A 23353-nucleotide genomic window follows, 5' to 3' on the forward strand; every position below is an offset into this window, starting at 1 on the left:
GAAAGTAACATCTTTTTTTAAATGCAAATTAAGATTAGGGTTTAGGCAAGTCCCATGTTAAGAAAATTGTGAGTTAAGATATTATTTCATTTAATTTTACGTACTTTATATATTATTGTATATTATCTTTTATCTTGAACACATATATGTGAAACAATTATTTTTTTTGTGAAAACAGCCTATATATACCTTTTTATGTCATATATGCTGTGTATAGTTGATTGATTGATAGCATTGTATTATTGTTTTTTTTAGAAAAAAAAACGATCATTATTTCTAGCTAGATGCCATATAAGTTGATTAACTAATTAAATTTGTGTGCATTTTTTGACTTATTGTTGGTACGTGCAGTATTGGTTTCTAATTAACCTTAAGCAAACGATAATTATGATTTTCATTTTTTAAAATAAAACAAACATATGAAATCAAAGTGTGGAGAAGGGCTTGTTAACCTGCCAACGACAAATAAAAACACATTAGCATTAATTAACTCAAGAATTTAGTGATTTCAACACGACTTAAGAAAAATAGTGATTTCAAGAGTAGGGACAACCAAACCCTACTTTGAACATGCATTATTTATGTTGCATGTTATGTACTTGCTGGTAGAGCCGGCCATTCGGGCGGTCCGTGCGGTTCGGGCCGGGTCGATCACGGGTCGGACACTCGAAACATCAACACTGAACCGGCACGGAGAAGTAACGAACCGGGCCCGGGCCGAATTTGAATCGGGAAATGGCAACTCGTATCCGGCACTAAGACTCGTATCCGTGCGAGCCGTGCGGGCTTAACCGAATATTTAGAATGACAACTACGTTTCCATTCTCTTATCCAAATATTTACAACAACATTACATCAACAAAACCACACACACATTTAACTAGCCCTTTATCACTCTTGCCTAATTGCACTTCCCTGAATGAATTCAAGCAAATCCAAGCTTATTCCATCAAAACCCGTGCGGGCTGTGCGGGCTGTGCGGGTTGCACAGTTCGTGCGGCTCACGCGGGCTTCGCCTGTGCGGGTCGTGCGGGTTAGTGCCGGTTCCGGTTTTTTAAAATTAAATTCGTATTCGGTTCGCTTCTTTCGGCGGGTTGTGCGGGTTTGAACCGGCCCGAATCGGGCCGAATATTTTACGGTTTCTGTACGAGCCGGTCCCGAATGTGCGGTTCGAACCCGCACGTTTGGCCACCTCTACTTGCTGGGCCAAACTCTAATAATTGATCTATTTCTTTCATTAAAAAAGAAGGGTGAGTTAAGTGTGTACAGAACCAAACACGGCCTCATAAAGAAAATGGATAGGTAGGGAAATTAGGGATAAGAACAAAAGAAAAGTTAGGTTAGGGGTACTGTAACACGCAGAGGTCAACGCCTTGAACGAATAGTCAAACCCTAAGAAAATTGTGTTGACGTAGTATTAGTTTTATTTCATTTTCTAGAAAGGTCAAAGCAGCCGTTGAGGGCTACTAGCCCAAACACCTGTTGAAATGGCTGGTTTGTTTGTTTTTTATTTTTCTGTGATAGTAACAAATTGATTGCATGGAGTATCGAATATGCAGAAATTAGGGAAGATTGATTCCAATGTTGGGAGAGGCGTACAGGGCATGTCATGAGTAGTTCAACGATATCCGATCTGATCACAAACCGAAGTTTTGGATATACTGAATCCGAAATTTTAGATTGAAATTTGGATTCCAACTATATCAAACCGATACCTGATCTGAAATCCGAAATCCAATTCAAATACGATCCAAACCAGAAACTCGATTAAAACCTGACACATTTATTATAGATTATATCTAATATTTTATAGGTAATACATATAATTTACATATTTTTCTTGTATTATTTGAGTAATAGTAGATTATTATCAATATTGTCAACACTTATTTAGTAAATTATAACTTTTTATTTCAAAATCAGCTTTATTATGTAAGATGTACTTTGTATATATTTATATAAAAAAATTGTCAAAAATACTAATATTATGTTATCAACATATCTTAGATATTACATAACATGTCAACCCGTGCAATATAATGTGTTTAGCTATTTATTAGTTAATGTATAAATTTTTTAGCTATCATATAAATGTGATTAATAGTTTATTATGTATAAATAATATTAAATTTGATTATATAATTCGTAATTTTGCATACCCGAAAAATATCCGATCCGATACGAAATCCGACATATTTGAATTTGGATAACCCGAAAATATTTAGATTTAGATTTAGATTTTATAATATCCGATCTGAACTCGATTTATTTAACCTTCTATAAAATGACTTATCGAGAGATCAATCATGCACTAGTATATATTCTTACACTTTCAGTCGTGAATCGAAACTAATTGAGTCAATTATGAATCAATCACTAAATTGAAGATTAATTGAAATAATTAACCGAGATCATAGAGTAAAGTTCTATGGAGTCCACCTTTAATTGGAGTCCTCGGAGTCCATATATGTTCTGCAAGTAAAATATAGCTTAAAATATTGCAAAACATATTATTTTTCGACAAACATCACTATTCTATCAAAAATCTTATAGATTGCATACATTTTACAAGCAGAACATTGCAAAAATATATATTCTACAAAACATGTTTAGTTTGCAGAACATAAATGTTCATGTTGCGCATATTGCAGAACATACATATTGTACCGTAAATATATGAGATTTGCATGATTTTGTTGAAGTTATGCTATTTGTGTAACATGTTTTGCAAAATAACACGTTTTACAATATATTTTATTTGCAGAACGTAGATGGATTCCGAGGACTCCGATAAAAAGGTGGACTCCATAAAACTTACCCCACATATAATTGACAACTAATAATGGAGTGCCTTTGATGACAATGAACTTGGTCATTACGCCATCCACAAACTTTAATATTTGCCGCACTGATTCATTTTCTGATATGATTTATTATTTATTTTGTTGACTGTATATTAAAAATTATTTTTCTTTATTTTTTTATAAATAAAAATTTAAGTTATATATTTTTATTTAGAAAAAAATTACAAAAATAATTTTATTTTAATTATACCATCAAATCATTTAAAAAAGAATATTTAAAAATCATGCGATTAGTAAAACGAAACATAGGGAGTGAAATTAAAAACATCATCTATATATAACATCAAGTTGTGAGAACTTGAGGACATCCACAGGTTTACCTGAATTACAATATTCCCCAGTAAATTAAAACTGTGGATTAATTAATTAACTGCACTCGTATGAAATTACAACCTTAATAAATGTTAGTAGTATTAAATTGAATATTTATGAAGTCAACGACAAGTGTGCAATACAAGGGGCGATTCCGTCAATTCACGCGGCAACCCAAAACCCTCACGTGCAACGCAAGTGACCTCTTTTTCCGTTGCGTGTAACCTGTTTATCCACGTCACCCTCCCTCCAAAACACCCACACCCGCCAGTCACCAACTAAAATACAACCGGCTACAGCCGGTATAATCTCTCTCACCAACCCCCAAGTATAAATAACAAGTTAAATCTCTCTCCGTCTCTCAAAACTTCATTTTTTTTAATCTCGAAAAACAAGACTCTCGAATTATACACACAAAATATACATACAGATTGAAATTGATTCGGTGAATGTATTGAGAAGATGGGTGCTGAAGCAGAGGTGATGGTGCAACAGAATGTAATTGCAACAGGTGGTGTTTTGAATGTGGAGTACAGATCACGATCTACTAGTAATCTTGATGATTTGAATGCTTTTGTTGGTGTTTCTAGTCCGGGTTTTATTCGTGACCCGATATCTCCTTCTGGGTCGCTCACTTCTCTCTCTCCTCCGGTTAGTTCACCCCTTCCTTTCTTGTATTTTTTGTCTTTTTTGTGTTTGTGTAAGAGAGAGAGAGAGAGAGAGAGAGAGGTGTTTAGCTGGGATTTTTTGGTGTGATTGATAAGAGAGAGAGAGATAGAGAGAGGGAGAGAGAGATGGTCAGCTGGTTTTTTGGTATGATTGAGAAAGAGAGATAGAGAGAGATTTAGCTGGGATTTTTGCTATGATTGAAAAGATTTGATATTTGTGTGTATATGTTAATTATACATATATGATCTAGCTGGGTTTATTTGGTATGATTGAATATGTGTAGATTTTGTATTTGTGTATGTTTTGACTTTTGTGTATATTTGGATTTGATTTGGATAATTAGATCATTGATAGATACACATCAGTAGTTTGTTTTCTTAGGATTTGATGAAAGCTTAGTTGTAACTATTGATCCGAGCTGGATGCTACAAGGGTTAATTGCAATTGTGTGTTTTAGCTAAAAAGGTCAAAGTTTGATCATGGGTTTGTTAGAATTCTAGGACTTTGATAAGTTAAAGTTGCTGATTCTCCAGAAAAAATTAAGCTGTTAGTAGACCTTTGGGACGATGTTTAAGCTTATTGTGCAAATCAAGATTTTGGGAATATTGGAGTGTTTATGTTAACAATTGAGACCTCAGATATTAACTATATGTCTTATGCTGCTTCAGTTGACCCAGTCTCCCAAAATTTTAAAAGGGGGGAGGGGGTGTTGAATATTTGTCATCTGCATACCTCAATTGAAAGCCCATTCCGGTATATGGTTTCGAGGAATAGCTCAATGATGGGGTTCAAAGATATTGGACAATGTTAGGGCTTGGAGGGTTAAACCTCTGAAAAAATACCTCTATTTTATAGTTTGAGTAAAACCCGCAATGTCATGAATTCTGTTAAGTTATCAACTCTCTCCAATCCTGAAAAGTTTAGTGTTAGTAGATGGGGCTTACTAGATCGTGTATAATTACATTGTTAAATTCTTCAATTCTGTTTTGTCTTTGTCTTGAAGTTTGTGTATGTTGTTCTCTAAGCATGGTTTTGCAACATTTATCTGTTTTTGTCTCTTCTAAGTGATTTGCAAATGTTTTGTGACACTGTAAGATCCACTCATAATTTGTTCAATTGATAAAATTCGGGTCTTCTATGTCATCTTACAAACAGTAGATATTTGGCTCCTTCTTGTCTACAAGTGTTCATGTTTTCTTGTTGAAGTTGCTGGTTCTAATATTTGCATTTCAACAAAAATCACAAATCTATTTTTTTAAAATTCCATAATTGTTTGCTAATTGCATTTACCTCTGGACGAGGTGTTTCATTTCTTTTGTGAAGTTTTGTGTAAAATTATGCCGTGGGTATTCTTATTTGAGGAATATGACTATCTGGGAGCTCAAATAGATTAAGTCTTGGGATTCTTCATTGTAAGTAATAGTACTATTGCTTAGTAAGGTTGAAATGGTTTTTGGAGTTATACTACTCGAGGTTGAATGAGATATCACATTTGAGTGGCTGTCAAGTGTGGGATATTTTTTTTTTTTTTTGGGGGGGGGGGGGGGGGAAGGACAGCTGTAGGTGCAGTATTGGTGTGTGGTGTAAGGGTTTAATAGTAGATTTACTCTTTTAAGGTGCTTTAGTATCTTTAGGATATGAGTAGTAACTGCTTGATAGAATTAATAATTAATATTATGGTTTAGTTACCAAAACAAACTATATTCCTTGGTCTTTCTATATTAATCTTAAAGAGCATAATCGGTGCTTAGTGAGTCAAAATAATCCAAATAAATACATTATTGATAGTTTCCAGTGGTAGCCCTCTCTTAAAATAATTGATAATTGAAAAATTTGCTTCTAGTTTACTTCTCCTAGTTATGATTTATCCAGGGTTAATGTAATGAAAATGCGTTGAGTATAAATATCAAACTTAGGTGTGTGCTTTTGAATATTGAGGGGCATATGACCATCCTGGAATCGTCCTTCCTATCCTAGATTTAGAATTATTGTCAAAATTGTGGAAGGTTTGTATTGTGTCAACAGGAAAACTGGTGGTTTGTTTCACTATCATTCTTGGTTCTTTATTGTTTTTTTCTTGAAATTATATTTATAAGATGTAACTGATTTTAATGCGGATAACTTGACAAAAAATCCTTGCCTTATAGGTTATGAAATCTCCAGATGCTGAGATTATGCAATATTCACCTAGCATCCGCTCAGGTGGGTTTGCTGATATTGGGCCTCGGAGGTACATGGAAGATCAACACGTAAAGATAGATGATCTCTCAATGTATTTGGGTTCAGATGTCATATTTCCTAAGCCAAATGCTTTCTATGGGGTAGGTTGTCCGATTGTCTGTATTTTACTGCAATTTGATCATTGAATTGTTAGCAAGTTTATACGTGTAATTTGGTATAGGTCTTTGATGGTCATGGAGGACCTGAGGCAGCCGCTTATGTCCGGAAGAATATAAACAGATTCTTTTTTGAGGACGTCAATTTTCCGCAATCGTCTGAAGTTGATGATGCATTTTTAGAAGCAGTTGGGAGCTCTCTTCGCAAAGCATTTCTTCTCGCCGATGCAGCTCTTGCTGATGACTGTAGTGTGAGCACTTCATCTGGGACAACAGCTTTGGCAGCTATTGTATTAGGAAGGTAATACCTGCGCCTATGCATGAGGGCATTATATCCATGTTCGTTTCTCCATTGTTCTCTCTCTCTCTCTCTCTCTCTCTCTCTCTCTCTCTCTCTCTCTCTCTCCCCCCTCCCCCCCTCCCCCCCCTCTCCTGACTTTGACCAGCAGTGAGTTGCTATATCAGAATATAACTTTAATTTTCTCTTCTGCAGTCGTCTATTAGTGGCCAACGCTGGAGATTGTAGAGCAGTTTTGTGCCGGAAAGGCGAGGCTATTGACATGTCTCAGGACCACAGACCAAGTCATGCTTCGGAAAGGAAACGAGTTGAGGAGCTGGGTGGGTTTATTGATGATGGTTATCTTAATGGCGTTCTATCAGTTACTCGGGCTTTGGGCGATTGGGACCTGAAATTGTCACGAGGCAACCCGTCGCCTCTCATTGCAGAGCCAGATGTCAGGCAGATTGCTCTGACCGAGGATGATGAGTTCCTCATTATAGCCTGTGATGGAATTTGGGATGTAATGTCAAGCCAGCAGGCAATCAGCCTGGTGCGCCGGGGCTTGAGGCGTCATGATGACCCCGGGCAGTGTGCTAGAGACCTGGTCATGGAGGCTCTGCGTCTTAACACTTTTGATAATCTCACTGTGATCATTGTTTGTTTTACTTCCCTCGATCACAGGGAAGCATCACCAACGCCTCAGAGAAGATTAAAATGTTGTAGCCTTTCTGCAGAAGCCCTCTATAGCTTAAGGAACTTGTTGGATGGCAGTGTCAATCAGTGAATATACAGCGGAGACTCGTTCCAAATGTATTTGTGCTGTTTCTGGTTGCTTCATTATAATCAGAAGCAGTTGTGAGCTGGCAGTTTTGTAGGGAATGTTGTAGTGTTAGCGATATTATTTGTGGGTGGGTTGTACATAGATTGGCAAGCATGCGGCGGTGTACTCAATCGATATTATTCAGATCTGTTGTGTACTATTACGTTTTCAGATTATTCAGATCTGTTTTGTACTAATATGTTTTCTGATTGTTAATTTTATCTGACGTTTAACTACTTATATTTGATGGCTTTGAATATCTACAGGGTTGTGTTTGTGTGTGCTTTCGGTATTCTTAAGTTTTTTTAGTAGAGAATGAGAAATGCGAGACAGGATCTACTGTTATAAACTAGAAAGAAACAGGTTAGGAATAGAATCTCATACAAAAATGAGGAGGGCACGTAAGCCACTTGATTGTTTGCGGTGCTAGATGAGGTCTAGAGTTCGATTTTAAACTCCTCTTAGTCCACGACTATGACTGTGTTTGTTAGATGAGGTCTAGAGTTGGATTCTAAGCTCCTTCCCCTAGTACACAACTGCTTGTATTAAGACCTATATTGTACATCAATAGATAGGTAAATTACAAAACCTTTTTGTGTTGTAAAACTGATTCAACCGCTGAAGAGCGACGTATGCTAATGTGCTGTATAGCCTGCAAGTTAGTACTCGTGAATATACTAGTAATTTTCATGAAGCATCGAGTTATGGAGTGCACGTCTTCAAACTAGAATTGCCAGCTCCTGCATTGTTCTTACAGTTAACAACTGTTTTTTCTCCATTATTTACATTTATGATCTATGAGTACAATTAATCAATCAATTATCAAGGTGTATGCATAATAGTGTAACATGAGCCAACTATTATTTTACCAACATAAACACTCTTTAATGCACGTTGCGGCATTAATTTTCGATGTATATGTATAGTATAAAAAAAGATTTTAATATATACATAAGAAAACAGCGGAACGTGTACTTGGCAATTTCATGCTGCTACTATATATAGAATTATTTTTTCCGAAAATGTTAAAATTTCATAAATTTAACTATTTGAGGACTATGTATTCTGTACTTGTAGAGATGTGCATTGACGATTTGACATGAAATTTTTGTGCAAATACAACAATAATGATGAATTAATGACCGTTTGTATGTATATTTAAGAAGATGGATTTTTTGAATATCCACATATATTTTAATTTCCCGTTCAAGATGAGAATCAGGAGGAATACTATTTCCATTCGGATTTTGAGAACTGATTCTGGACTATATTACTTCGACTCTTCAATTTTCCTCAATTTCTCGAATATTTGTGTTAAATATTCGATAGCTGGACATGTATAAGATATCGAGACACCTATTTCAGACCAAAAATATGTAAAAAGTTTTAAAATATTGATAAGTCAAACACTTGTACACGTATTCATATTGGACACATTTACCTGAGTATGCATTACATAAATTTTAAATTTGAAAATTTGAAGTAAAAATTACGGTCAGTGTGTACCAGAGTGACCCGATGATCATCCAAGTTCCTTGTTTTTTTGTAATATTTTCCTTAAAGAGTTAAAAAATTAATTAAAAAAAGGCATGAAGAAAAAGATGCAAAGTGAAATCTGTCTTATGTGATGCACAGACCAGAAATCTAGTAAAAAGCAAAGTGTAACATGGTGGTGGGAGTTATGAGAAGTAGGCTTGAGACATTGGCAGACAGGATTCATCAACTTATTAAGTGGAAGGTAGCAAAAATAATAACATTGCGGATTACAAGGACAAATAGCACATGACAATCTGCTGGTAAATCCAAAAAGATAAAAAGTCTGACTTGCAAACATCAAATATTATAACACCACTATTACAATCCCAAGTGAATGCATGTAAAGATTCTTCATCAAACACTTTGATCAGAATGATGTAAAACTATTACTAACCACTGAAAATCCCCCGTCAACAGCCAGATTGTGTCCACTGATATAAGCAGACTCATCAGATGCAAGAAACAGAGCTGCATCAGCAATGTGCTTGGCTTTCAATACCACACCTTTCAAATTGGCCAATGCACAACCATTAGTCTCAACTTCACTTGGTTTTATATTATAAGCATTGCAGGAAAGAGGTGTTGCAACCCCGAATGGTGAAATGGAATTAACCCTAATCCCGTGAGCTCCAAGCTCGCTACACGCCGCCCTGACAAGGCCTACCAATGCATGTTTCGACGTTGTGTAAGCGTGTGGTCCGGCTCCTCCTAGTGTTGATGCAACACTTGTGGTGCAGATGATGGATCCACGTATTTTTTTAGCAACCATAGCGCGCGCAGCATGCTTGATTGTGATGGCCACACCGCGAACATTTGTAGCCATAGTGTTGTCGAATTCTTCCATGTCGAGGTCTAGTATGCTTGTCAACGGCCCCATGATTGCAGCATTGCTAAACATAATATCCAGGCTTCCATATTTTTGTATAACAAAGTTTATTGTCTGTACGACTTGTTCTTCATCTCTAACATCACAGTGATGATAACTGACCTTTTCGGAACCTATTGATGCAACAACTTGATGGCCTAGTTCATCTTGAACATCTGCAATGACCACATGTGCTCCATTTTCAGCGAATAATCGTACCGTCTGCTCACCAATTCCACTAGCTGCACCGGTGACAAGTGCTACCTTGCCATCCAACCTACAAAATAAATCCAAATTTATTTAACTTAATCAAGATATCAAACACATAATTAACTCTCAAGTAAGAGGGAAGGTACTTACCTTGGCTTAGACATTGAATAAATGAATTTGATGGGGTTGCTCAAGTATGAAAAAAGGGCTCTTGGATCTGCAGTTATGGAGTAGTATATATCTAGTAAACTCAAGAATTTACAAAAGTTGAAGTTGAATAAAACTCATAGCACGAGGTTTTGATGAATGTAACACGGGTTATATATAATGCATATGCTAGTACATTTTTTATGTACCTCTGTCATTGAGGATGTCAGGTTTTAGGCTATTTTTAGTTATAAATTTATTACAACTACTAATATAATTAAAGCAATTCCCACGACAATTCTAAGTTTATGTCAACTATTTTTTTGCAATTTTGTATAGAAAAGAATTTTAAGTACATGTATGATTGGAGCAACTGTTTAAACTAACAGCCAGGCTTTCACACTTGTTGATTGTCTTGAGCATTCAGTGCATGCTCACCGCTCAATAATCCTCATTACTTGAACGGAAATTACATGCTCCCTCCGTCCCGGCCAATTGTTTATATTTGGTTTGGGCACGAAAGTTAAGAAATATGTATAAAATAGTGGAAAAGAGAAAAAAAAGTGAGTAAAGTAATGAGACTCATTGTTTTTTAATTTATAAAAAGGAGATAGTGGAGTAAAAGTAGTGTGAAAAGGGAAAAAAAAATGGAAAAGTGATGGGACCCATTTGCTATTTTTGGTAAGTTTTGACATGTAAATAATTGGATGAGACATCCAAAAAGCAAAGTGTAAAGAAATGGTTGGGACATATGGAGTATTATTATTAAAAGTTCCGACTTTTGACAAAAAAATAGTGGCGGAGTGAATTGGTTGCATATTATTAGGGTGATTTGACAAAAAAAACGTGAAAATGAACCTGAAATTACAGAACATCGTCATTAAACTAGAATCTTATCCGCCGGTAAAATAGCAGATCTTGAAAATGTGCGTGTGAAATTGATAAATTGTTGATTAAATATTTTTTTTGAAACTAAAGGGAATTTTATTAACTTGAAAACTCAGAAGGAACCATCTCCAACAGCAAATCTGGAGGAAATATAGAACAATTGTAGCTATCTAGCAAACAAGAGGCACTAGCCATAAAATACGCAACCTTGTTCGCTTACTTTTTAACATGGTAAATAGATAGATCAACTCGGTTTCAAAACCTATCCAAACACTCATCTAGAACATGCCCAACCTCTAGCTGATATGACTCCCCGACTTCAAAGCATGCACCACCAGTTGGGAATCAGACTCGATAACAACCTGATGCAGACCCATACTTTCTATCCATTCGATTGCTTCCAACACTCCCCTAGCCTTTGCCTCCAAAACTAATACCTCACCTGCTAACTTCATGACTTTACCCATGACAAAGTGCCCTGAATCACTCCGAATGACCATTCCCAACGTATACATATTTGCCCCCGGATTTGCATCCACATTCAACTTAAGCCACCCAACATAAGGGCATTGCCATCTTACTTGTTCATTCGACACTGTTTTATTATGTCCTCTATTAGTAAGTGAGCTTCTTTTGTTCACTTCTTGCCACTCCTGTACCTGTTTAGTGCTCAGATCGATTGTGATTGCAGCTTGTATTATTTTCCCCTCCCAAATCTTTTTATTCCTTGCAAACCAAATACCAGATAAAATAACTGCCATCTTTTGAACTATCTCTGTGGGTTCCTTACTGATCATCTCCAGAAGCCAATTCGGAACCTCTTCCATATCATATATGTCAATATCCAGTCCTGATCTATGCCAACACTCCTTGGCAAACGCGCATTCGCAAAATACGTGTCTTAGATGTTAAATGTCAGTTTCACACATGGGACACATTATTGTAGTGTCCACTCCTATACTCCTTAATAAAGTCCTAACATGGATATTGTTCCGACATAACCTCCATAGAAACGTTCTAAGTCTGTGAGGCAGCTCCAAATTTCACAACTTATTCCAACCTTGAGAATCTATCATATTATCACTGCTAACATTCCTATTTGTCCAGTACATATATCCCGTCTTAACAGTGTAGATACCCTTATTCGAACCAGTCCAAGCCAATCTATCTTTAACATCTTTGAAGATTCAATCTACTGTCATCAGCATGCAAATCGTGTTTAACCTTATGTACATCCCAGACTTTGCTATTAGGATGGAAGTAAAAACACACCTTCTCCTCTCCGACAACATTCAAATGACTATCTTTAACACAAAAATCCACCTTGCCCTGTAACCATGGGTCCTTAAAACTTCTGATTTCTCTGTCATCCCCCAGAACCCACCTAAAATCTCCTTTCAGACTTTCTTTCGCCTCCCAGATTCCTGTCCATATGAAGCTTGAATCACTTCCTTTATTAGCTTGCAGAATATGTCTATCTGGGTAATACTTTGCCTTAAAAATCTGAGCCACTAAAGAATCTGGTTTATGACTGAAGTTTCAGATGTGCTTACCAAGTAACGCTAAGTTAAAGCCACGTATGTCTCGAAATCCTAACCCTCCTTTACTTTTAGCTACTGCCATCTTATTCTAAGCCATCCATCGTAAACCTGGACTATTGCTGCCATTCGAACTCCACCAGTACCCATTCATCAGCTTTTCTATTTCAAAGCACAATGATTTAGGAAGTAGAAAGCAAGACATGCTTTATGACGGTATTGTTTGAGCTACATTCTTCACCACAACCGTTTTCCCAGCTTTAGAAAGAAGTTTATTACTCCAATCTTGAACTTTCCTCCAGACACTGTCCTTGACAAACCCAAATACCGATTTCTTTGCCCTCCCAATAAGTGAAGGAAGACCTAAATATTTACTATTCCCCAACTCATTTTTCACACCCAAAATATCTTTAATTTCCTGTTATTTATCCCTCCTGACATTAGCACTAAAGAACACTTCAGACTTTTGGTAGTTTACTAGTTGCCTTGACTTATGCCCATAATTATTCAACAGTAATTTAACTGTTCTTGCTTCATCTCCAGTGGCTTTAAAAAAGAGAAAACTGTCGTCTGCAAACAAAAGATGAGTTATTTGAGGAGCAGTCGAACAAACCTTACAACCATTTATATTACCATCATTAGCAGCAGCTCTTGATAGAGATCTTGACAAACCGTCAACACAAAACGGAAACAGGTACGGGGCCAACGGGTCTCCCTGCCTCGGACCTCTACTTGGAATAATTGGCCCAACTAAACTGCCATTAAACGCTATCTTATAACTCAGTGTCGTAACACAGAGCATAATCCAATTAATCCATGTGCTACTAAATCCCATAATAATTCATAAAACAAAAATTCGACCGGGTTATTGTCAAATCAAATTCGAACACCCACTACATATTATTATAACGTTTGTCCATTTCACACATAATAAAGTTTATACTGGTACCACAATACTTCAAACTTTTACACGAGTTCTTAATTTCATATAAATTTACTATCCGCGCCAGTAAAACGTACATAATGAAAAATTGACATGCATTTATAATTTGCAGTTCATATGTTTTTTTCAAAATTATCTTTAAACACACTCCTCTGCTGTATGTAAAAAGTAATATTGTAAAAAGCGGGAATCAAACTTGATCGGTGGAGTTACCGTTCAGAAATTAATCTTGTAATCTGGGATTAATTAAAATGATTAACCGGGTCATTAATCGAAAATAAATTAATATTATTTTTATTTATAAATAATAATATATATAATTATTTTACTATTTTGATTAAACATATATAATTATATACATATATATATATTAAAACAAATAAATTTAAAATATGTAATATTATTAAAGTAAATATAATTCATAAGATCTAACTTATCAATTGAGATAAATTTGAGTTGAAAAAAATAAGAAATTTTATTATATAACAATTTAAAATAGTATTTATATATACGAGAATAAAAATTTTCCTATTTTTCACAAATTAATATATTTTATATGTTTTTTACATTTTTACCAATGAAACCTATTTTTGACCGATTAATCCGGTTTTTGACCGATTCTTATAAAAACGACTTTGACCGGATTTTCGCTTAATCAATTCGATTATTTATCGAATAGCGATTAATTATCAATTAATCCCGATTTATAGCAGACTTTTAGAACAATGAGAAAAAGTGATTTTTTTTTTTGAAACAAGTAGTATTTCTTTTCTATCTTAAGCAAACACGATGAAAGTGTGACACTACAACAGTCCTCTGCAGAAGATCTGCTTGCATGTAAAATAGTGTTAATGCAATTATGCGAATGAGCAAGTCTTGTATAGACTCCGGCCCAAATATAAAGCCAGGTAATGGATCAGGAATAGGCACAATAAAAGGCCCATGTATCATCAGATTTGAAATATCATGGCAAGCTTAAACCTATTGGGCTTTAGCACACGAAACAAATGCGTGGCCTCTGGGTTCATGAAAGCGAAAACATGGAGTAGGCTGTACCGTAAATTTGTAATGCGTTTAAGCCGTTTTTGTGAAATAAACTAAATGATATTCTGAACACCTTTGAATACCTCAAATGGTCAAGAGTTTATCCTCCGTTCGTCCCAGGTACTGAATTCGATCATATTCTCAACTGTACCAGCGATTCACCCGTTTTGTGTATGTAATACCATTCCGTTATAAATCGGGTAAAAACAAAAGAAAATTTAATTTTGCTGCAGAACAGTAGAGAAATGATACGTACGAACGATTACCTTTAATAATGGTAGGTTGTGAATACTTAGTTTTCGAGTTGGTGCACTATTCTGAAAATTCCCGATTTTTGAAAAAATCCCGATTAATTTTAAAAAAATATTTGGCCGATCTATTTTTTGAAATCCGATTAATATTTATAAATTATTTTTGAATTATATATTTCATAATAAATAAGGTAAATATATTAAATAATAATAAAATATTTAAATATATCCGTTTTTTGTTCCGATTAATCCATCCGATTAATCCCCGATTTACCATTTAATCCCTAATCGATAACTAAACCGATTAGTACCGATTAACAATTTTTACGAACATAGTTGGTGGTGGTGGCGGCCATCACATTCACTCCCTCTGTATATTTAACGTTCTGCTTGTTTTAAATGCCTAGCCATTTCATTCTTAATTTTTGCTTTTCGTTTGATCCGGCATTTTTTTAAATTGCAGGGCCCCTTTCATGTGTTATTTTCAAGTCCCTCTTATTGTAATTTTTTTATGTCAAAATTATCTCATTTTTCTGCCATTAAATCAGTAAAACCATTGATATCGAAAAAAATATATGCAAAATTTCTAGTTTCACAAACTCATTATCAAATTGTTTTTTGTCTATAATTATTTGACTATACCCTACAACATTAAATTGTAATTGTACAAGAGAAATGCTAAATTCTGCCAAAGTCTGTTTTCAAAAGCGTTCTCGAATGTTAAGTTGTTGTCCCATTAATTAAATGAACCACTCAGTACATTAATATAAGTTTCACGTAAAAAGGACATGTAAAAATGACCTGAGAACATTTTTAGGATCAATTTCGGTATATAGCATTGCTCTTCCTATAAACTAAGTGCATGACCCATGACTTTCACATTAAAACCGTTATAATCTAATATCATGCATTTCTTCCAATTAACATGATTCGTATTTCAGTTGCGGTTCCTTTGCATCCTCTTGCGCAATATACAACTCCTATCCACACAACAGCACAGTTTCAACTTCTAACCATACAAATAATAAATGAACATGAACAACATACTCTCTTTAACCAGTTACCCTAGTAAATAACCTGAACCAGTTGTCAGACTCTTTAAACTAAACAGTACAATCCTCTGATGTATCATTAAATTTTAACCATGTCTGAAACACTAGTGAAATGTCAAAACTACCCCTCACAAAGCTAGCTCACTCTCTTTTTGTCTATGTCAACCAACATTCCAAATTTCCAACTAATCCCACAAATCAAGAAACCCCACTCTATTTTCTTGGTTTCCAATTTAATGGGATTGCTTCAAATACTCAAACTTTAATCTATTTATATCAACACTACACATATAGCAAGAAATCTATCAAATGGCTGTGGGATTAGACTATTGGCTTCAATGGCAAGTCTTTGTTTGTGCTTTGATTATCATAATCCCATTAAGTATATCACTTAGAATTACCATAAAAAGAGGTTTAAAAGGTGATCAGCAGCTCAGGTCTTGTGATTTATGGCTACCATGTTGGAAAAATCTGCACCCCAAGTGGCTGTTACTTTACAGAGTTATAGCTTTCTGTTCCATGGCTTTCTTGCTATATCAGACTGTGGTTTCTTTTGGCCTTTTTGTGTTCTATTTCTATACACAGTATGATTTTCCTTAACTTCAACTCTTACATTTACTTCAAGTGTTTGTCATTTATGGTCTTTTAAAGTTCAGTTGATGCAATGATTAGAGTTGGCTTATCTTGTTGATAATTAGTTGGATAAATTTTAACTGACAATTACCTTATCTGTTTCATTGTGGATAGTTTCTATAAATAAATGTTTGATTTTATATGAATTTACTATGTTGCTATGAACTCAATTCTTACTGTTTATATCAGTCAGTTATGCTGCTCAATTTTCTTTGAAAAGGAGTTCATGTCCTATTTAAAGTAATTTTGTTATATAGTCCCTTAACATTTTCTAGGTACATTAAGTGAGGTTGTGTTCCCACAACCACAAGTTATTCATTTCAGAGATTATGGTATTGCTAGATGCTTCTGTATTGTCATTGTTAGCAGTGGTGAAAGTTGTGTTTGTTCATTCGATTATCCGTCTTTATATGTGGGAAACCTTGCAATAATTTATCTGAAAATCGTAGCAATGCAGCACCAGACGTTGGACTAGTGTGTTCAACATGTTTGGGATGATGTCGTAAACCAGCGTCACTCATTCATACTAAATGTATATTCTATTATAATAGTTTTTGTTAATTTTATTGTGAAAGCAATGTACCCTGATATTTTGTAGTTTAACGATGTTTTGGGAGTTTATTAGTTTACAATCTGAATAAACTGGTTGTGTCCCTATAATGAACTTAATCTGCCTGTGACAAATTTAGTATAATCTCCTTCTTTGAACTGATATGCAGATGGACGTTTACATTGGTGCTATTCTACTTTGCGGTACGCCCTCTTTTTTTTCACTGGTTGTTTTAAATTGGCTTTACTTCTGTTATATCTTTGTAAACCTTCTTCTGCTTGAACTTATACAGCGGTTCATATACATTTTCATTTATTTGTGTAGATTGGAACTATTGTATCTGCTCGTGGGTGCTGGATTTACTCAAAGAAACCTTTTGCTCAGGATGCAGACAGAGAAACACTCCTTAAGAAGGATCGCAGTGATAAACCTAATGATCCTACTGCAAATAGGGAGGCTGTTGAAACAGGAAGTTCAATTGGTCAAGAAGCAGGAACTTTGGAAATCCTATTGCATTCTATATATCATGTTAGTCAATGCAATATATTGGTTTTGAATTTTCTAGTTTTTCCTGGTAAAACAAACATAATATTATGCCTCAATTGACCCAATAAGCTGATAACCTTACATTGAAAAATCACAAATAGAGATCTAAACAATTCGTCTAAGCATACTATCTGTTTACCAGTTTTTTAGGTAGAATCTTGCTCTTAATTCATTTCTTCAAATTAGATCAAGAATGCTCCATCTTTTATGTACACATGAGAAAATTCAGAAAATAGAACCTTCAGGATTGAGTTGGAAGTATAAGACAATACCTATATCTAAGAAATTTAACTGAATTTACAAGATGCTCAACCAATGCATAATGGATAGGTGGGTCTAATATTTTAGGTATAGAATCAAGTGTAGCTAAGCATTGAGCTTGCTCTTAGAATGAGTTTTGTTCCTTGCTTTGCACCTTATGTATATTCTCAAGTCAGAGTTTGAGAAAAAAACAGGGCATCTTGTACACTTTAAAATGTATGAAAAAGAATTTTTGATATTAGATACCTTAGGAAGTGGCCCGTCATTGTGGTTCGTTCAAGCTAACTGAACATATATGTTAAGAAGGTATAAGAATTCAATTTTCAAGTTCTACTTGGGTCTTTTTTGGTGTCTTGCTTTTTATTTTGATCACAATCTTTGAATTCATTACCTTTTCCTACCTAGGACATTTTCTTTTTGTAATGAGCTATGCTATTACCCCTTCCAAAAAATCAATGAAGTAATTAGTATTAATATTATTAGTAACAACAATAACAACGATGAATTCTCATGAACTAGATCTGGCTGCTTACTTACCTGAGGACAAAAGGACTTGTTGTTTTTAACCTTTCTTACGACATTCTTTGAATTTATAGAAAAACCAGTTATGGATCTTTGAGCTGCTTCACACTAGTTTATTTGTAGCTGATTCAACTGTTTCCAGGCATGTGCAGGTGCTGTCATGCTAACAGACTTGGTATTTTGGTTCATTTTAGTACCATTAATGGTCGGTAAAGATTTTGAACTTACCATGGTGAGATCTGCTGTTACTTTCTTCCTTTCTAATACAATCTCAGTCAGATCTGATCTAAACTTCTAGTTATTTGTCATTTTTCATTGGGTGCCAATGAAAAATGCATGTTTGAAGTGCTAAATGCTGATAAATTTGTTGTAGCATGCTCCAGGCTGTAGTACCACCCTCCTCAGTGGTCCTGATTCGAGCTCTATAGATAACCAAAACTTCACTTCTCGCTTTTCAGACACTGCTTTTACACTTCTAGCATTACATCACATCTTGCAAGATTTAAACTGAGAAAAGATTGTGTTTCATTTATAAGAAGTTTCGTGAACGATTTGGGTATGGTAGCCTTTTGGTTGTTTTTCTCTATTGAATAGCAAGTACAGGAGTTTACTCTTAGTATCCTAAGGCGGACCTCTTTAATGATATTGTTTGCAATATAAAGCCAACATAAATACAATTCGAAGTTGCAAAAAAAACGATGATTGTGTTGGAACTTTTGCATAGATGGATTTGCATTTCATGATCATCAATATTGGAATTAGTAGTTGAATCTGATTTTCTGCTTCTCTATTGAACAATTTTTTCTGGATGTGGCAGTTAATAGGTCTTATGCATTCTGTGAATGTTGTTTTTCTTTTTCTGGATTCAGCCTTTAACAGTCATGTAAGCATTTAAGTTCCTTTCTGCCTTTTAAAAAGTCTGTGACATTGCCTTCCAACTCATTGTTCTACTCCTAATTACTATTAAATATTTATTCGCCAATGTTACAGCCATTCCCTTGGTCCCGATTCACATACTTTGTGTTGTGGACTGGTGCCTATATAATTTTTCAATGGACAATTCATGCTTGTGGAGTTACATGGTAAGAGCATTCCCCTGTTTGGTAATTAACGAATAAACATTATACCATGATTATGTAGTATTTTGTTTTTTAATTTTTCATAATCTGAAAACTGATGTGCATGTCCCTCTTATAGGTGGCCTTATCCTTTCCTTGAGCTAAATACCCCTTGGGCCCCTGCCTGGTAAAACATGTTCATTCCCCCCCCCCCTCCAGTATTCTCAAATATCTACTTTTTTTGTTGATACATGGTACCTGCAGGTATTTTGGCATGGCTTTGTTTCACGTTCCCTGTTATGGACTATATGCACTGCTCATAAAAGCAAAAGAGTTCGTTTTCTCGAGGATGTTCCCCCGTTCATATACAAGGTCCTATTACAAAATCTTTCAGTAGTTCAAACTTTCTGTTCATATTACTCTATATTTGTCTTTCATTAACTTTACATTATATCTAAAATGTTCATGTTTCTCACAGAAGGTAGATGATTAGGTAATAGTTAATTACTCTGCTAGTGACATGATCAATTTAAGTTTTATACCCTAGAAACACTGTTTACTTCATTCTCAGATTTTGCATGTCCACAAAAAAGAGCATTTCTGTTGCTAATAAATGCTCTCCTATCAAACAATTGTCCTCTACACACATATGCTAACAAATCTCATACATGGCAGGGTTCCATCGAAGAAGAAGCAACCCTAAAATCTATGTGTTCCTGACTATTGTTATTAATGCGCATTTCTGATTATGTTACACACTGATCAATTACACTCTGCCATTTGTAACAGATAGAACATATGTAGCCTTGTATGATAGATTTTGCATCTCTAGTTATGCTTATATATAAGTTGAAGTTCGTTAGTTTTACTGGTATTGTTGATCAGTTCTCGGAGAGCAAGATGGGGGAATTAAGTAATGCATGGTGCATGGCTGACAAGAACTAAAGCATGTAACTTAAATCTGAAGACAGAAGAATACATAATCACACGAATTATGTCCCAAACTTGAACAGCTGTATCTCTGCAAATAGTTACCATCTGAATCTGTAGACATATAGAGGTTCATGGGTAATCCAATTTGCAGCCAATTAGGCTATACGATCTTTGCTTGCTGCATCTCATTACAGTCATGCTGTATGAACCCAGAATATTTCATAAAAATGAATATGCAGCGTTATAATTTTAAGTTACAGCCATGTGATAAGCCGATAGCACTACTAGAAATATTGCAATAGACATCGGTTTTTAGAAAGCAACACAAATACAAGTCATACAGCAATAGAAAGAACAAGACATGATATAATGCGACAGGCTTAAACGTTTAAAATGCACTAGTTTAACGAAACCCTAAAAGTACCAAATCTCATGCTTAATTTGATTAATCCTCAGCTTGCATATTACGTATTAGGGTGTTCTCCATCATTTCATAATTCAAATAACACCACCAACAAAGATAATTCTGAATAGTTGTTTTCAGAAGTTGCTGATTTCACTTTGCATTTTAAAAACAATGTGATGATCGAAGCACGAGTATGATGCAACACTCAAATTTGGACACGTATTCCTAATTTACGTGTAATTTTAGTCACTGCCAGCAAAACGAGAACTAAGTTATCATAAGATTTAGGTTATTGAATTAGTCCAGGCCGGCATCAATTCCAGTTAAAAATAGACGGCAATCACCTGTTTGTCCTTCTTGAACAGTAAGCATCTAATTACTTGAATTAGAAGAAGCACTACATTTCATAGGTGCAATCCTTCTTTTTTTTATTTTATTTCTAGAAGCTCTGTAAATATTTATTAAATTTGCATGAATTAACCAGCAACTCCATGCTTCCACGTGAAGAAACATGCTGGAATACATAAAACCAAGTAAACATAATTTTTTTGTACTTGTACTAATAACATATATCAATCAAACATATACTTGCATGTAGTTTTCTGGGATGATTGTTTAATATATAATTAGTAGCCAGCCTGTGACCGATACATACTTGCTGCAGTACTGGACTGTATAAATACCTGAACTTGGTAATAGGTTAAGCACATCTCATTTCTGTCAATCTTTATCATAAGAGAATTTCAGAGGCTTAATCAACATGTCTACAATGTTCATGATTTGCACGCTCTTATTCTTGGCCATGGCTATTATGGCACCACTGGAGATTTTAGCAGCCCACTCACACTTGGAACACGGTTTTTATTCAGAGTCATGCCCGTCTGCTGAACACATTGTTTGGAAGACTGTGAGTGCAGCTGTAAGAAAAAATCCTACCATTCCTGCTGGTATCATTCGTCTCTACTTTCATGACTGCTTTGTCAGGGTAAGATATAATTCTTAACATTCTGTTCAGATTAGTTAATAGAATGCCATATATAGTTAGGTAATCCCTGTAAACAGTCTCTTTTGTTTGGAAAACTCTGAGTACAGCATTTTATTATTTATAATTTTTTGATTTGGTGCAATAGGGGTGTGATGCTTCCGTACTGCTCAAAACAACGTTCTCCAAGGAATCAACAGAACTAGACAGTTTTGCAAACAAGGGTTTAAGAGGACTGGATTTAATTGATAAGGCCAAAGCTAAGATTGAAGCTGTATGTCCTGGAATTGTGTCATGCGCTGACATACTGGCATTTGCAGCTAGAGATAGTACTTATAAAGCTGGTGGTATTTACTATAACATTCCATCAGGCCGTCGGGATGGAACTGTTTCCTTAGAATCTGAAGTTACAGCTCTTCCTCCCCCATTTCTCGACGTTCCACCAATGATCCAGTTCTTTACCAACAAAAGTATGTCAATCAAAGAAATGACAGCCCTTTCTGGAGCTCATTCTATTGGATTTACTCAGTGTAGCACCTTTTCAAATCGTCTCTACACATTCAATTCGAGTCATCCACAAGATCCCTCCTTGGATTATAAATTTGCAAAATTCTTGAAGAAAAAGTGTCCTGAAAATGCTATCAACACTGTGGAACTTGATGTTGTAACCCCCTATCGTCTCGATAACCAGTTTTACAAGAATTTGAAGAAGAATATGGGAGTGCTGACTTCAGATCAAGTCCTCGCCAGTAGTCCATTGACAGCTAAAATTGTGAAGAAATATATAGATTATCCTGAAATTTGGATCAAGGACTTTGCAGACGCCATGGTGCACCTTGGAAACCTTGATGTTTTAACTGGAACAAAAGGAGAGATCAGAAACAAATGCGGGGCTGTGAATTACTACTGAGGCTTCTGTTACAGCTAGCATAAGCTTCAGTTCATGAAGACTGTTTAATGTTTACCAGTATCACATATATTTCTTATTGATTTACAAGCGATTAAGTCAAGATAGATCATAAGAGATGATCACTGATACTGCAAGCTAATGGCGTTCCATTTCACATTCCAGTGATTCATACATGTATCGTCGTTAATTAATACTGCGAGCTATTGCCATTCCATTACATATTAGCATCCGATGTAAATCCAGTAATCAGTGTCACAAATAAATTCATAATTTGAAGGAAAATATAACTCTCCCGAAAACCAAACATCGATTGTTGAATTGGTTTATACTAGTGTTACTGTAATGAACGGTGATTGGTACAACTGTGATAGATTAATATCTAAGAAAAATACAGTAAAATGTAAATCCAGACAGAACATATCAACAGCCAGCATACCGCAGAGCTGGTAACTTAATTAATATTGTATCAGAGCTTGATTTAGGTTTGTTTTCAATTGTAGCCAAACGTAGGGGGAGTGTTGAAGAGTATAAGATTCTGTTGAGTCATTTTTCTACCACCTTAAGGTTTTAGATTGACGGTTACTTAACAACCACAGCGACCAGGTTCAAGTACCATAAATAACAGCAGATGAATATATCTACACATGTAACATGTTCGAGATAAGTATGATGTTGAGTGTCGACTTCTAAGTGAAGTATCAAGGAAATTACCAAACGTACGGCTTGTCGAGAGGAGATCTTGGACTAAGCAAGGCCTTCTCTGACTTAGTTTATATTCAGAATGTATATAGATGGAT

At 35.2% G+C, this 23353-nt stretch overlaps 4 protein-coding genes across 5 annotated transcripts; 3 read left to right on the top strand and 1 right to left on the bottom strand.

Annotated features, from left to right (window-relative positions):
- The first annotated feature begins 3542 nt into the window (after positions 1-3542).
- LOC141683400 (putative protein phosphatase 2C 49) lies at positions 3543-7521 on the top strand. The gene is made up of 4 exons (XM_074488105.1): positions 3543-3827; positions 5993-6166; positions 6247-6482; positions 6675-7521. The coding sequence occupies exons 1-4, from the start codon at positions 3639-3641 to the stop codon at positions 7243-7245; spliced, it is 1170 nt and encodes a 389-aa protein (XP_074344206.1). The 5' UTR covers positions 3543-3638; the 3' UTR covers positions 7246-7521.
- A 1557-nt stretch (positions 7522-9078) lies between these two features.
- On the bottom strand, positions 9079-10249 carry LOC141683401 (short-chain dehydrogenase reductase 3b-like). The gene is made up of 2 exons (XM_074488106.1): positions 10043-10249; positions 9079-9959 (listed from the first exon to the last, which is right to left on the bottom strand). Exons 1-2 carry the CDS (start codon positions 10054-10056, stop codon positions 9185-9187), a joined length of 789 nt encoding a protein of 262 aa, XP_074344207.1. The 5' UTR covers positions 10057-10249; the 3' UTR covers positions 9079-9184.
- A 5545-nt stretch (positions 10250-15794) lies between these two features.
- On the top strand, positions 15795-20517 carry LOC141686732 (uncharacterized). Of its 2 annotated transcripts, none has more exons than XM_074491783.1 (9): positions 15795-16339; positions 17108-17141; positions 17263-17466; positions 18410-18499; positions 19085-19150; positions 19258-19349; positions 19465-19512; positions 19590-19697; positions 20211-20517. In XM_074491783.1, the coding sequence occupies exons 1-9, from the start codon at positions 16065-16067 to the stop codon at positions 20236-20238; spliced, it is 945 nt and encodes a 314-aa protein (XP_074347884.1). In that variant the 5' UTR covers positions 15795-16064; the 3' UTR covers positions 20239-20517. The 2 variants fall into 2 exon arrangements, with proteins under 2 accessions (XP_074347884.1, XP_074347883.1); XM_074491782.1 differs by lacking the exon at positions 20211-20517 and adding an exon at positions 20001-20193 and having other exon boundaries at positions 15801-16339.
- Positions 20518-21292: 775 nt separating this feature from the next.
- On the top strand, positions 21293-22814 carry LOC141687373 (peroxidase 5-like). Its single transcript, XM_074492621.1, has 2 exons — positions 21293-21649; positions 21795-22814. Exons 1-2 carry the CDS (start codon positions 21425-21427, stop codon positions 22554-22556), a joined length of 987 nt encoding a protein of 328 aa, XP_074348722.1. The 5' UTR covers positions 21293-21424; the 3' UTR covers positions 22557-22814.
- The last annotated feature ends 539 nt before the right edge of the window (positions 22815-23353 follow it).

This window comes from Apium graveolens, chromosome 9 (assembly GCF_009905375.1).
Source record: "Apium graveolens cultivar Ventura chromosome 9, ASM990537v1, whole genome shotgun sequence".
NCBI lineage: Eukaryota > Viridiplantae > Streptophyta > Magnoliopsida > Apiales > Apiaceae > Apium > Apium graveolens.